At 41.5% G+C, this 15,773-nt stretch overlaps 2 protein-coding genes and 1 long non-coding RNA gene across 4 annotated transcripts in view; 2 read left to right on the top strand and 1 right to left on the bottom strand.

Annotated features, from left to right (window-relative positions):
* Positions 1 to 1,030: 1,030 nt before the first annotated feature.
* Positions 1,031 to 6,465, top strand: LOC116688171 (uncharacterized). The gene is made up of 4 exons (XM_032514008.1): positions 1,031 to 1,295; positions 1,532 to 1,619; positions 4,814 to 4,881; positions 4,963 to 6,465. Exons 2-4 carry the CDS (start codon positions 1,539 to 1,541, stop codon positions 6,305 to 6,307), a joined length of 1,494 nt encoding a protein of 497 aa, XP_032369899.1. The 5' UTR covers positions 1,031 to 1,295; positions 1,532 to 1,538; the 3' UTR covers positions 6,308 to 6,465.
* Positions 6,466 to 7,746: 1,281 nt separating this feature from the next.
* On the top strand, positions 7,747 to 15,708 carry pdrg1 (p53 and DNA-damage regulated 1). 2 transcript variants are annotated; one of them, XM_032514009.1, is made up of 5 exons: positions 7,747 to 7,990; positions 9,363 to 9,438; positions 9,612 to 9,686; positions 9,781 to 9,861; positions 15,556 to 15,708. In XM_032514009.1, exons 1-5 carry the CDS (start codon positions 7,907 to 7,909, stop codon positions 15,630 to 15,632), a joined length of 393 nt encoding a protein of 130 aa, XP_032369900.1. In that variant the 5' UTR covers positions 7,747 to 7,906; the 3' UTR covers positions 15,633 to 15,708. The 2 variants fall into 2 exon arrangements, with proteins under 2 accessions (XP_032369900.1, XP_032369901.1); XM_032514010.1 differs by lacking the exon at positions 9,612 to 9,686.
* Positions 11,412 to 15,773, bottom strand: part of LOC116688174 (uncharacterized) — a 14,287-nt gene continuing 9,925 nt past the window's right edge. Inside the window, exon 3 of the long non-coding RNA XR_004331725.1 lies at positions 11,412 to 11,506. This is a non-coding gene — a long non-coding RNA (uncharacterized LOC116688174). The remainder of the gene's footprint in view (positions 11,507 to 15,773) is intronic.

Consider the following 15,773-nt stretch of genomic DNA (forward strand, 5'->3'; position numbering starts at 1 on the left):
TGTATTTTTTGCATATATTGCATTTCGCACTGTTGGCATCAATCTTAATAAAATGAAGCCACACTTTTGATTTAGGTGGCATTAAGCGGTACAACGATGCTCGCAACCAGTTCACAACAGATACACGTGAAACCCGTCTGTCGGCGTACCCACGTATGTATTTTTCCTGGGTGACGCAATCACGTTTAACGTTACAGCCAATCACCGAAACTTCGCACCGAAAGACGAGGCATAATTTGATACTGTGTAAAACCGAAAGATTTCGGTCGGTACCATAAAAAACCCGAAGTTCGGTACCCAGCCCTACTTGGCACGCTCTCTCTTTCTCTCTGCTTTTGCTTTTTGCATCGCTTCTGTATTTGCAGCGTGTTTTTGTGTATTTGGTTGTGTTGTGTGTATTTGCAGCGTGTTTGTGTATTTGGTTGTGTTGTGTGTATTTGCAGCGTGTTTGTGTATTTGGTTGTGTTGTGTGTATTTGCAGTATGTTTGTGTATTTGATTGTATTTTGTGTATTTGCAGGGAGTTTGCTAAATGCTGCGCATATGTTTTGTCAAATTAATGAAGTTGTTTTCTTAACATGCTTGTGTTTTGTTCATTTGCATGTGTTTTTTTAATTGCAGGGCGTTTGCCCCTGTCGGCCACCGTACTTTAAGAAAACTTGAATGATGAAATATGAATGCAAAACAATCTTTTATTCAATCTAATGTCACCAAATGAAAAATGAGACGTTTTACCACAAACTCAAATGTCTTCTCTTCTGTATAACTAACCTCTAAAGATCCTAATAACTGCTGCGTCCCTCTCTCCTCCCAGACCTGTCCCTACGACCTGTTAATAAAAAAAATACATTTTTTTACACAGCACTCTAAAATTTGTTTGCATCTTATTCTTTTTAGGTGGTTTTATTTTCATGACCCGTTGCTCCATAATGTTTTATCTGAAGCATTGACATTGTTTTGTTCCTTTAAGTTGCTATAGTGATAAAGCTGCCTTGCCCTTCAACCTCCGGTCTCTCACCAGAGCCGCTTCTGTCTTGTGCCTGGTGATGATAACAGCCAAAACGCCGTGAGAATTGTGATGAATAATGACCCTTTTGGCTTTCCATAAAGGTTGGAAATAAAAATAGCTACGCTCCGCTGCTCTACACGACGCTTACGCGGCCGGTGCGTCCTCTGATTGGTGCATGTTGCTGGCTGGGCTCAGTCCTGCAGCAGCGCGAGAGGCTCCCCATCCATCCGGGACACGGACAGCAAGGAGACGGCGTCGTGAAGCAACAACAGGCCGGATGTGTGCGGGTAGCTTGAGATATGATTCATTATCGTTCTTAAACTGTTAATGTTTATTATGCAGTAATAAACGCTACAGAGAGAGAGGCTACTGTTCGTGTGTCTCCAATTGCGTCTAATGACAGAAGAGAAACGAATCTCTGGGTTTTTGATTGTTTTTATATTTCATTTGTGGAGGCTATTTCTGTGCGGTATTTTTAGGCCATTGGTTTGGTTTAATATTTCACCTGTTTTGTTTTTTTAAGCAACAAAATGGGAAGGCGGGAGTCACAAAGGAAGCCACTTGCGCAGCCGCAGTACGCGCTGCCAAGTCCAGACAATAATAACGACAAGGTAAGAGAACTGGACCTTTACATGAATGATTGTTGTTTTTGTCAAGCAGAATGCCAAGCAAATGCCAAACATTGGCTCATTAGTTTCTTAAACGTGTGTTAAATATGGAAGCAAATAAGAGACATTATTGAACAAATTGAAATAGGTGTTTGTTTTCCTTTTCATCATCAAAAGGGGAGGAGAGAAATTCAAAATATGCTTTGATTTAGATTTTTTATTTCATATAACAAAAAAATCCCTGGCTATAATGGCTTTGGAACCCTACTCTGATGAGGCTTTAGAGTATTTTATTTCACCTGTCCTGGAATTGTTGCAGTGAATAAAGTTGTATAATCCAAAACTGACAAAAAAAAATACTAAATGGGGATTTCTGTGAGTTGCGCTTTAAAGGAATATGTAATTTATTAGGTCCTTGGATGTTTTATTTTTAATTAAGAACACTTGAAAATTACAAATCCTGAAAAAATCCAAAGCCACATTTTAACTACCTCATTCATAATTTTGTTATTCTGAAGTTATTTGAAAAACAATTGTTGAAGTTGTTATCATTCACATTAATTGATTAAAAACATTAAATGCTACATAAATTCTGTCTGTCCACATGTTTTTGGTCAGCCCTGTCACGTTTTATAAAAAACAACAAAAAGTGTGTAATATGCCTTTAGGGTTATTATGACTCAGAGGACGTGACATCATTTGACTGAGTTGATGCTGACATTGATAAAGGGTGAGTTCTTTTGAATGACTTTTATGATTTAAAGCTAAAGCTAGACCTAAAGGGTCAGTCGCTGTCACACTAAAATATCCTAGAAAAGAATGAAAGTTTTGGAAAACCAGAACATGTCTGAAAAAGGTTACTGAAATGATTTGCGTACTAGCTAACAGTTTTGATGCTAGCATGCTGAATCATGGCAGTAAAAATGGCCAACTGTCAGGCCCCGTCACATCCAAGGGGGTAAGCTTCTCCTCTTTAAGCGTAACTCCCATGGCGCCATTTTAATGCTAAGAAGCCATCACCTGTCGTTAGCATCCCGTTGACTGCCATTTATTTTGGCGCCACTCTGACAGTGAATAACTTTACATCTGAAGCACGTCAAGACTCTATTGTGTCTGTTGTTTATTTCAAAAGAAACACGACAATGTAGGACATTACTTTGAACCTTATGTTATGGCTCCGCAGCAGACGTTTTTGTAAAAATAGGCTAACAATTGCGTCATAACCACGCGACTTACCGTCGCATGGTCAACAAATCATCGTATTGTCAGGCAAAGCATGCAAACAGTTTGGGCTTCCATTAGCTGTTTAGCTTTAATTACTAATGTTAACTAGCATGTTAGCAGTAGCAGTAATTAGCCTTTGACAGGGCCTGACAGCCCTATGACAGGGCCTGACAAATGAATAATACTGTTTTCTTTTGTCACATTAATTGCATATAATATGTATTTAAAACAAGTTTTTATATTCAATATTCTTTTTTAATTAAAATATGTTTGGACTTTATCACTAATTAAATTAAAAAAGATGTTTTAACTATCAGTAGTTGGTCATATTTTAATAAATTAGGTTTTTATTATATTATATTATATTATATTATATTCGCTGAACATGACCATGTTAGTCTCATAACATTAACACTAAAATAATAATAATTCCAAATAGGAAAACTTCCCAAAACCTAATTAAAGAACCCAAAACATCAACAAAATCCATAAAGTCAGGCCTATCACGTCACGGTCAGTCCTGTCGCACATCACATTATGATATAAAAATGGAGTATTTAAGAAATTATTCTTGAATGAATCTCTTTAAATGTGTACACAAAGGCGGGGGTGCATATCCACTATTGCACATTTGTAAAAATCTGTGATGTAAAGTAAGATTTTTTACAATCTCATGAGTAGCTGGCTGTATTTCTGTGCTTACCATCCACTACTGTTAACCACAAAGTTAATTATATTTCTAATAGGAGTTACAAAACCATGTCAGATACAATCAGGGACATGTGATCAATAAGAAAATGCTATTTGTAAGAAAGTCATTAGAAAACTTTTCTGACATTTAGAAATTTGTCTGTGACATGGCCTGACATTTTAGGGCATGAAATACTGTTAAAAATGTATTTTATTTCTGGCACAAAACAGGCTGAGTTGGCACAATATGCGTTTCTCATAGTTTAACATGTCCTTCATATGGCTTAATGTTCAGATCAAAGCTTTTTATAAGTGGAAATGTCTCCCTATGTATCTCCCTCTCCTTGACTCTCTGTCTCTCCCTGCTGCTGAAATACAACTTTTCCGCTCAGAGAGTAAATAGCAGCTCAGAAAATAGACTTTCATTTTACGCAACAGCGCCAAGGTCGGATCACAGCAAACTTGCTGTTATTGTCGCTACGTTTGGCGTAGAGTCACACGTGGTCCGGGATCAGATGCTTGATCAAAACCACTAGATGTGTTGACGTCACTGGTCGTGCCTCGTTGCCCGACACATTCTGCCTCTCATTGGTTTACCCTGGTGTTCTTACGCTAATCCTGACCAAACTTCACTCACTATGCCTAAACCTAACAACGTTTACTATTCTTGCAGACTTACTTTATTTTTTAAATTTAATTTTATAATTTTTTTTGGGGGGGGGGCTTTTTTGGCCTTTTATTTATGACAAGACAGCTTGAAGACAGGAAAGGGGAGAGAGAGAGAGGGGGGGGACGACACGCAGCAAAGGGCCACGGGTCGGATTCAAACCCTCAGAGCACTTTCTGTTGCCCCAAAAAAAAAAAAAAAACCAACTCACCAAGATCACACACGTCGCTCCAAGATCACAATGATCAGCTCCCCTACACCCAACATCTCAGACCTGAATGATGGAGCCATCACATGCCTTGCCCTCACCATTGTCAGTGACACCAATCACCCTCTATATCCACACACACTGCTGCTATCTGGCTGCAGATAAAAGAACTGTAAAAGTAAAAGTTAATAAGTTAGTGTTACGTAGTGTTAAACATCAAAAAGAGTGACAAACATTGAAAAAGGGACAAAAACTTCAGAAAAACTTAAAAACATTGATTAAAAGCCTCGACAAAAGTGTTGATTTTTCCATTTCCCATTTAGTGATGGGAAGACAACACAAGGGTTAAAGAATGAACATGTATTAGTGATCAGTAGAAGGCTTTATTGTGTCTCTCTGTTCTCACAGAGGCCGCAGCAAAGAAGAAAGCAGAAACCAAACACTCCCTCGACCAAACGTCTTACTTCACGACACAGGTGAGATTTCTGCTTGTGCACCTTTCATGCCATTCTGTGCTGCCCGGATGCAAACGTAATATAATTTACTTTTCCCCTTAGTGCCCAGGGAACCTCAGAGTCAAAGGCCCATCCACTGTCCCCTGCAGAAGACAAGATGGAGCCAAAAGTGCATTCGGCAGCTCAGCCCTGCAGCCACAGGGAACACAAGCCCACGGGTTTCAGAGTGAGCAGACACACAGCTGCATTTCCCTGCCACCGCCTGCCTGATTCAAGTCCTACTCTGCAGGAGAGCCTGTCACCAAAGCCAGAGGTAGGAGGTCTGGCTGGCCACGGAGAGGGCGACAGCGACACGGACTTGTCTGAGTCAGAGAGACTTCCTGGGTCGTCCTCTGGTGGTGTTCCTCCACAGCTCCAGCTGAGACCAGAGGTCATCGAGGCTGAACACTGCCCCTCTCGCAGCCACAGGCCCAGAGGACACGACCATGGTGCTTTTGACTTCCCAGACTTCCTCCCTCCACCTTTTAACTCTTGGAGCCTCAGTCAGCTGGCTGTCTTCTACAATACGGAGGGCCGGGGGGGCCCTCGGCCCAGGCCCGTGGGCCCTTTGGAAAGGTTCCTGGATAGGCTGCTGCAGCTGGAGTGGCACCAGATTCAGACAGTGCAGGGGGAGGAGGGGAGGTCAGCGGTGTCAGATGTCCTATCCAGCTGCCACAGGTCCCATGCTGCTGCCTCGTCACGCCTCAGCTCTCCAAAGTGCATCCTCCAGTGTCAGCGTACCTTCTCCCTCACCTTCCTCTCCTGTCTGGCCAGTCACTCTGCCCTGCTCTCCGGCTGTGCCTGCACTCTCTGCCGTATCCGCTACTCCACCTGTAGCACATCGTGCTGCCGCTCCTTCCACCATACCCGTCAGTCCAGACTGAGTCCTATGCTGGAGCGCAGGGGGCCCACGTCACTCCCCAAAAGGTGCTACAGCGAGAGCCGAGTGAAGTCCTCAGACAGGAGCTCAGCATCCCGACCTCAGTTGCTCAGCAGCCCTGTGCGGACCAACAGCCATCTAAGGAGAATGCAAGCCTCAGGAAATATCCGCAACCCTGTTAACGGTGCTAACACCAAGCCTCATTCCACTGCCGGTGGCGGGAGTGTCGGGGCTGCAACGGAGCCCGTGGGCGCGTTGGGCAACGTGGTGGACTATAGGACACGAGGGTTTAGGAGGAGGAGTGGCTCAGAGCAGAGAAGAGGTGGAGTAGAAAGACAAAAAGGTGCATCAGAGAAACGACGAAGTGGTTCTGAGTATAGAAGAGGAGGAGCTGAGCGGAGGACAACAGCTGAGGAACGGGAAATAAAAGCAAATGATGTCACAGCAATACTGGACAATTTACCTGGGCTCAAACATTCTCCAATAAACAGACCAAACAGACAGAAACAGGTGGGATTTGTTACATAACAGCAGGTTGGGTACTGTAAGTGAAATCTGTCTGTCCCAGCTACAGTTTAATATTTGATTATGAATGTATATTGCCAACACGCCGCCAGTTTTACTGGTGATTATGTTTTGTTTGTTGACAAAAGAGTTGTATAATAAAGGTGATTAAGTTTACCAAACAATTATCATTTGCATGTGTAATTCTTCAAAGACAATGTCAAAGTTGTCTAGTTAATATAGTATTCCTTCTTTAATACAACACAAATCATATCATCCCTGTTATGCGTGTTTCATTTTAAAATAATAATTAAAACAAAAGTCTTGTTTAAAAATATGACCATCTAAAATACAATGGTTCTGCTTTTTCAATAAAATATTTCACATCACCCATATTGTTACCCAGTGTAACAATGATTTGACGTAGCAGCAATGAGGTCACCCATTGGTTTTTGGACTGCCGTTTTGAAGCCTCAAGCTTGGCAAAATGGCCAAAACCAGATATGAGGATTTTGGAGGAGAGGGTGGAGCTGCAGAGGACGACACGGCCATGCAGACCTCCCGTTACTGGAGCGGTTAATATGCTTATGCGGCAGAACAAACAGTTGGTTGAAAATCTAAAAATGTTCTCCTAAGTTACAATCTAACAGTAGCACTAGCTAGCTTGGCCTGCAGAACACTGAACAACTTTGCTGAAGTGAAAACACAGTGAGATGGTCAATGTTGAAGATGAAAACCTGGACAACAGCCAAAAACAAGTTGAGGTCTATTATCTAAACTATGGGGGGACACCATGGGAGAACACTTGATACTGGCTCTAGAAAAGGCTTGGGAATGGGCAGGAGCAGAAGTGAAGATGAAATCTTTTATCTTTTAAATAAATTAGAAGATTGAGAGGATGGAGTTAGACAGGAGGAGGGGGTTGCCCCTAGTTCACTGGCCAGCTATAGCACAATGGATTTTACCATCATCAGACATAGATGCAAGAAAATCATATGATAGCACTGCAGTGTAAGGTTAAATAGGGGAAAGGCTAAAGAAAACCTGGGGACACTACCTCCATATTAATGCTTGATGATAAAATGTAAGCATCTGTCTGATGGGGTTTCTGTCCATACAACAGTGTTGCTGGCTAAATTATGGATTCTGCAGTAGGGGACAGCAGGGCCAACAGTGATATGCTCAGCCTCTGCATCAGTTCTGATGACACTGAGGGAGGGAAAGTTTGGAGCCAGGAAGAGAAGACATACATACTGGCATGGCAAAAAAAATAGGAATGCATGAAGATAGGCTCTGTGGAATATATAAACAACAACAGACACATCTACAAATGGAATGCACTGGCTTCACAGAAGAAAGAGAAAGACTGTATATGGCAATGAAAAGTCTGGACACAAAAACAATAGCACTGAAAAAACGGTTAAATTCTACGGGGAACCACCCTGGAGCTGTCCTAGAATAGGCCTACATCAAGGCAACCGCCCCTATGGCAATAGGATAATGAAAGGGAGTATATGTTCGCCCTGTAGGAGGCAGCAATGTGCCGTAAAAGCATCCTGTGACTAGGTCAGAAGAAGAAAGTTGTTTCAGACCGGACGTATTTTTATAGCACACACAGCTACCATGGACGCTGTATCCCAGCGTGTTTTAGAGAATTTGACAGAAGTTGAGGAGGCAGCGGAGGATGTTCTGACCAGTAAACAACAGGTAAGGTTACCAAATACCTACCTGACAACAGTGGGCTGTGAATAACTTGCAGCGCACGGCTAACATTACCTGCGAGGATATGTAGCTAACGTTATAGCAGCTAGGCTAACGTACATTTCCATTAACGGTAACGTTAAGCAGCAGGGTGTGTGTTCATTGAATGCCTCGTGTGAGCGATAAAGTAGTACTGGTAGGCTATTCTCATGTGCAGAAAGCCACAGTTTTGGTTAGGCACCTATTCAAATGTTGAAGGTGAGGGCTTACAACATTATGATGCAAGTATACTAAGGTCATTCACATGCTCGCATACGTCTTATAAGTTGTTGCAGTCATGTTGGGGTTGATAATATTTATTACACAGATGTGGTGCATAATTTTACTAATTCTTGATTAAAACAAATGGTCATAACATCTCTCAAACACCACATAAAAGCACAGACCTTGCAGAACGCCATAGAGAAAACTGATTTGGTTTCGAAAACCTTTGAGATTTATGCTAGAAAAGCAGAGGAGTGCATCCTTTTGCTTATTTTTTGCTGAACATACCAACATTGAAATGGTGACAGTGGGATAATTCATTTTCATATGAAGGCTACTGAACTTTGTGAACTTAACAAATGTCAATAACAAAGGTCGAGAGACTAGCCAAACTATGGAAAAAAAAGTGTGACTTAGGCCCAGCTAAGAATTTTTGGTTCCCAGAACGTTCTGGGAACGTTCGTTTTTGGTTGCTGAAGGTTAGGGTTGGTTGTGTTTTGGTTGAGTGTTGGTTAATCGGAAAATACGGTATGTGCCTCTTTCCTGAGTGAGTAATTGTATGTTTTGAGCACAGAGAACTATACAGAAATTAACACACGCAAAAAATAATTACGTTTGAACAAACAAAAACCCTTTCTGTACTCAATAAATGTATTTGCATGTTGGCTATTATCCAGATTAACGTGCAATAATAACCCCTCTCACGCGGTTTCCTCATGTCCCCACTAACACAGAACGTTTGTCCTCTCAAAACCTCTCTTTCTGCACTCAGTCAGACTCTGCTGCGGTCCTCCGGTCATGTCTCCCATGCTGTCAACCTCTGCACTCTGCATGCTCAACTCTTGACACACACGCTCAAATTTTTCACAGCGTTAAAAATGGGCCACAAAACCAACCAATTGAATAATTAATGGTCCATTCTGATTGGCTGTTCGTCTCCAATTAGATTGCAAGTAGCAGGAAACACAAATCTAAGAGGAACAGTCTTTTTCAGTCAACACCTGTTGGTCTGTTCAAAATGTAAGGCACTATACTTGAAAAATATAGTTCGCTGTGCTCAAAACATACATTTCCGGAATCAGGAATTCTAACGTCATATCTGTGGGTGTTTCAGATAGTTGACCTGGACACCAGGAGGAACAGGAACAGAGAGGCGCTGAACGCACTGAAAAATGAAATCTCAGATTCAGGTGAGTAACAGGATGTTGTCAGAGAAGAGAAAAGGCTTCATAGCGTGGAAGTGTCAATCAAACAGTAATATCATAGACTTATTGGCTTGGCCTACGGAAACCGTTCACAGTGGACACGAGTCAGGTGCACGGTGGTGATACTGTTGTTGACTAAACACTGCTGTCGTTTGTAGAGAAAGTGAAGGTTTGCTTTGGGAACATGTTCATCAAATTTCCCAAATCAAAGACGAGGGAGATGATTCAGAAAGGTAAAAAATCCAAATGCATTGAATACATGTAATCCTAAATTAGGATGTAGATTTGTTTTGAGATCATCCATAACAATTTGTTTGTCACCTGTAGACCAAGAGCAGCTGGACCAGGAGATCAACGAACTTCGCAAAGGACTGAAAGCTAAAGTCAACCTTCTAAATGAGATGCAAGGTAGGATTGGCCCACCGCAGCATGCTCATTTAGATTTCATATCTATTCAATTTCAATTCAATTTTGTTTATAGTATCACTTCATAACCAGTTATCTCGAGACACTTTACAGATAGAGTAGGTCTAGACCACACTCCAGAATTTACAAGGACCCAACAGTTCTAGTAGTCTCCTCCAGAGCAAGCAACAGTGCAATAGTGGCGAGGAAAAACTTCCTTTTAGGAAGAAACCTCTGACAGACCCAGGCTCTTGGTAGGCGGAGTCTGACAGGCCGGTTGGGATTAGAATGAAGAGTGGCAGTAACAGTCACAAAAAAATAGTAGTTCTTTGTAGTAGTTCATGGCATAGCAGGGCTTTGTGCGGCATTACAAGGCACAGCAGGACGTGGCAGGATGTAGCTGGGCACCGCAGAGTGTAGCAGGATGTAATGGGGCATCGCAGAACGTGTAGCGGGACCATGGTGACAGCTGCAACCATGGTTTTGGAGTCTCCCTGATCCGAGGAAACATGCTGGGGAAAAAAGAACATAAGGACTACGGGGAATGACTCCCCAGAGCTAGGTTAGTAACAAGCATTTCTGGGACATGGATGCACATAAATGAAAAGATAGGAAGATAGAGGAGAGAGGAGCTCAGTGTATCAAAATAAGTCCCCAGCTGTCTAAAACTACTACAGCATAACTAAGAGAGACAGGGTAAAGAGAGGAGCCTGGTCAGGCTAGAACTCTCCCAAACTGGATCGGGCTGTATGCCCTGCCTCCCTCTAGTTTTATTATATTATTGATTATATGATAGATAGATCTGACAACTATGACGAGATGCAGGTGGGCCGGGTTAGGCGGACGCTGCGACTCCTCACTCCCTAACAATATTCAATTCTATGCCCTAACTATAAGCTTTATCAAAAAGGAAAGTCTTAAGCCTACTCTTAAAGAGACGAAGGTGGAGACGGTGTCTGCCTCCTGAACCCAAACTGGAACCTGGTTCCACTGGAGAGGAGCCTGATAGCTGAACGCTCTGGCTCCCGTTCTACTTTTAGAGACTCTAGGAACCACAAGTAACCCTGCATTCTGGGAGCGTAGTGCTCTTGTAGGGTTGTAAGGTATTCTATCTATAATGTTAAATGTGGCCAGTAATGATGCAAACGTATTTCAGAGAAATTCCTGTGAGCAAAAAGCTCAGATTCCCACTGTTCTGAACGCTCCTGTTTCAACAGGTTTTTTTTCTACTCAGCTCTGTTACGTCCCTCTGAGCTGGGTTGCTATGATTGAGCACTGTAGTTACATGCTAATGCTAGACAAGCTGTAATCTTGGCTACCAATGTTAATTTCTCCCGTATTTCAGGTCATTACATTACATGACATTTAGCTGATGCTTTTATGCAAAGCAACTTCCAATTGAGTGCTTCCAACCTTGATGGTACAAACTCTAGACAGAAAGTAGTATGTGTAAGAGCATTAGCTTAAAACTACAAATCCTTTTTTTTAACAATAGTAACTACTGTTTTTTTTCTTCAATCTGGACCCTATTTTCTTATCAATCTTCTGATCTAGCTTCATCAATACTGGACCAATGTCAAAGATTGTTGCTCCCATCAGTCACTTAGACACAAACATATACGAACATAGGGTCCAGGGAGAAAAAACCCTATTAATGAGAGGGGCTGGTGCCGGCTCGTCCTCGCTGACAATTTCTTATCTTATTTTACGTTAGACCAACTGCTGCGTGGTTTCATAAAGTAATTTGCAATGTTTTCCTATGGCTTGGGCTTTGACCTTCCTGCTTGCTTGTTGCTGTTTGTAGTTTGTAAACCTTACAGTAGTCTAGTGAATTCAACCAGAGCGCATAAATATTAAGTTTTTCCCTTTATTGCATACGCTACAGTCTATGGTCATTTAAAAAATGAACAAATGAAACATGATTATTTATTGTTTTAATAGAAGAAATGATATGGAAATCACTGTGGCCTATTTCAAAACATTTCAAATTCAAATGATTCCAAACGGTCATAGAGAGCCAAAGTCCTGCCCTTCTACTTCCGGTCAATGGGACATATCTTTCAAAAAATGGGGAACGGGAGTCAGTGAAGAGATAATTGTTTTTTGGTCCGGTTCGAATTGTGCGATGCATTTCACAAATGTGTACATTTAAAAGACAATTTTACATATCAAGAAATTAAGGATTTGACGTAAAGAAGTTGAACAACATTAGGATTTATGTGAGATTGCTGAGTGAACTACATCTCTCGTCTCAAACAATATACGTCACCAGAGAAATAAATCAATATACAGTACAGGCCAAACGTTTGGACCCACCTTCTCATTCAATGCTTTTTCTTTATTTTCATGACTATTTACATTGTACATTATTACTGAACGCATCAAAACTATGAATGAAGGAACGTGGAATTATGTACTTGAAGGAGTTCCCAGACATGCTCAGAACTTGTTGGCCCTTTTGCCTTCACTCTGCGGTCCAGTTCTCCCCAAACCATCTCGATTGGGTTCAGGTCTGGTGACTGTGGAGGCGCAGCACTCCATCACTCTCCTTCTTGGTCAAATAGCCCTTACAAAGCCTGGAGGTGTCTTTGGGGTCATTGTCCTTAGATTAGATTGGATTATATAATAGTTTATTCATCCCACAGTGGGGAAATTCCCTTGTTACAGCAGCAGCGGTTTTCTACAGTAAAAGCAAAAAAACAAACAAGTAAAACACACAAACAAACAATGAGACAATGAGGATAAGGTATAGACTGAATGTAAAGTGGCGTCAAATAAAGGTATTGTAAAGTACGGTTGCCATAGTACAAAAAAACAATATTGCAGTAAGTGACGTTAAATTTAAATTGAATATGTAATTAAAATAATATAGCAAAAGTAGGTAACCATAATTTAAATTATATTTACCTGTGACCATTAATAATACTGTAAAAAATAAGTACTTTTGATGGAAAAATACAAATACAGATAATAAAGATATACAGAGAGTGTGTGGAGTAAATTAAAAACAGGAGCAGAAACTACAACATTATCAGGTAGTGCAGGTGTTTGAAAGCGACCTGTGGTACCTCTCCTTCTTACTCGGGGGGGGGGTTTATCAGTCTGCTGCTGAAGGAGCTGCTCAGTGACCCCATAGGGTCGTGATGCTAACATCCTGCTCTTCCCTACTTTCTCTATGAGGTCCAGAGGACAGTCCAGGACAGAGCCTGCTCTCCTGATCAGTCTATTGAGTCTGCTCCTGTCCGAGCTGCTAATATACTTCACCAGAGAAATAGGGCTGTCTCCTTGTTGAGCTTTAGCGTCTTCTTCCAAGACGAAGGCAGAATTATCCAATAAGGTGAACACCATTATTTACAGTAGTGCCTTGCGAAAGTTTTGGGCCTTGACCTTTTGCCACATTTCAGGCTTTAAACTTAAAGACATAAAACTGTAATTTTTTGTGAAGAATCAACAACAAGTGGGACACAATTACGAAGTGGAATGAAATTTATTGGATTTCTCTCTCAACATGACCCCATTTACAGTGCCTTGCAAAAGTATTCGCCCCGCTTGAACTTTTAAACCTTTTTCCACATTTCAGGCTTCAAACATAAAGATATAAAACTGTAATTTTTTGTGAAGAATCAACAAGTGGGACACAATTATGAAGTGGAATGAAATTTATTGGATATTTCAAACTTTTAACAAAAAAAAAAACTTAAAAATTGGGCGTGCAAAATTATGCAGCCCCCTTAAGTTAATACTTTTATGGGCCACCTTTTGCCGCGATTACAGCTGTAAGTCGCTTGGGGTATGTCTATCAGTTTTGCACATCAAGAGAATGACATTTTTGCCCATTCTTCCTTGCAAAACAGCTCGAGCTCAGTGAGGTTGGATGGAGAGCGTTTGTGAACAGCAGTTTTCAGTTCTTTCCACAGATTCTCGAATGGATTCAGGTCTGGACTTTGACTTGGCCATTCTAACACCTGGATATGTTTATTGGGAACCATTCCATTGTAGATGTTGCTTTAATTTTTGGATCATTGTCTTGTTGGAAGACAAATCTCCGTCCCAGTCTCAGGTCTTTAGCAGACTCCATCAAGTTTTCTTCCAGAATGGTCCTGTATTTGGCTCCATCCATCTTCTGTCCCTGCTGAAGAAAAGCAGGCCCGAACCATGATGCTGCCACCACCATGTTTGACAGTGGGGATGGTGTGTTCAGGGTGATGAACTGTGTTGCTTTTACGCCAAACATAACGTTTTGCATTGTTGCCAAAAGGTTCGATTTTGGTTTTATCTGACCAGAGCACCTTCTTCCACATGTTGGGTGTGTCTCCCAGGTGGCTTGTGGCCAGATTTACACAAGACCTTTATGGATATCTTTAGGAAATGGCTTTCTTCTTGCCACTCTTCCATGAAGGCCAGATTTGTGCAGTGTGCGACTGATTGTTGTCCTATGGACAGAGTCTCCCACCTCAGCTGTAGTTCTCTGCAGTTCATCCAGAGTGATCATGGGCCTCTTGGCTGCATCTCTGATCAGTCTTCTCCTTGTCTGAGCTGAAAGTCTACGGGGACGGCCAGGTCTTCGTAGATTTTCAGTGGTCTGATACTCCTTCCATTTCAATATTATCGCTTGCGCAGTGCTCCTTGGGATGTTTAAAAATGTGGGAAATCTTTTTTTATCCAAATCCGGCTTTAAACTTCTCCACAACAGTATCTGGGACCTATCTGGTGTTTTCCGTGTTTTCCATGATGCTCTCTGCACTTTAAACGGACCTCTGAGACTATCACAGAGCAGGTGTATTTATACGGAGACTTGATTACACACAGGTGGATTCTATTTATCATCGTTAGTCATTTAGGTCAACATTGGATCATTCAGAGATCCTCACTGAACTTCTGGAGAGAGTTTGCCGCACTGAAAGTAAAGGGGCCGAATAATTTTGCACGTGCAATTTTTCAGTGTTTTATTTGTTAAAAAAGTTTAAAACATCCAATAAATTTTGTTCCACTTCATAATTGTGTCCCACTGTGTTGATTCTTCACCAAAAAATTACAGTTTTATATCTTTATGTTTGAAGCCTGAAATGTGGCAAAAGCTTGAACAGTTCAAGGGGGCCGAATACTTTTGCAAGGCACTGTAAATGGGGTCACGTTGAGAGCTGCAGCTACTCGAATGGAGTGGAGGGAAAATGTGACATCAGGTCAGCGACATGGACTTGTAGTCCGTCTAATTACGTATTTTCCCGTAGCATTTTACTTAACTATTGTGCAACGTGGCATGTAAAATCCTTTTTTTTTTTTTTGGAAAACATATGTGTAAACCAAGGTACAAATCAATCGGGACCAGAAGATAGTTTCTTTCACCATTGACCACCATTCATTGTTTTTTTGAAGATAGGTCCCATGGAGGCTAACGGAAGGGGCGGGACTTCGGCTTTCTATTCTGTTGATGTTGTGTGAATTCTGAATGTTTCTCAGTGTTTTGGTGACGGCTTGCAACTCAATACTTATTTCTCTGGTAAACCAGAGGGATATGTTATTTTTGTTAAAAGACCTCACAATTAAATCCAGTGCAAATTGAACATTTGTGTTGCTCCCATTCGGTGAATGCTACCTCCTTAGAACTTGATGACTAAAGTCAAAGCTGGTCTGTCACTACTCTGAATGTCCTGCTGTGAGTCTGGGCATGATGGAGGTCTGTTTGTTTGTTTGCAGGGAAACCTGAGTTGAGAGGCTACAATCTTTCTCCTCTGTCCAATGATGAAATCAAAGCTATCAACAGCCTTTTATAAAGATGACTTCAGATGTGAGGACATAAGGACAGAGCCTGATGCTACTGTGACATGCTAACTTCTGGATGATCTGAAGGGGCTACACTTGCTTTTATTGTATGTTCATTGTTTTCGGGCCCCCTCTGAAAAGCTTTTAGTAGC

This window comes from Etheostoma spectabile, chromosome 4, assembly GCF_008692095.1.
Source record: "Etheostoma spectabile isolate EspeVRDwgs_2016 chromosome 4, UIUC_Espe_1.0, whole genome shotgun sequence".
NCBI lineage: Eukaryota > Metazoa > Chordata > Actinopteri > Perciformes > Percidae > Etheostoma > Etheostoma spectabile.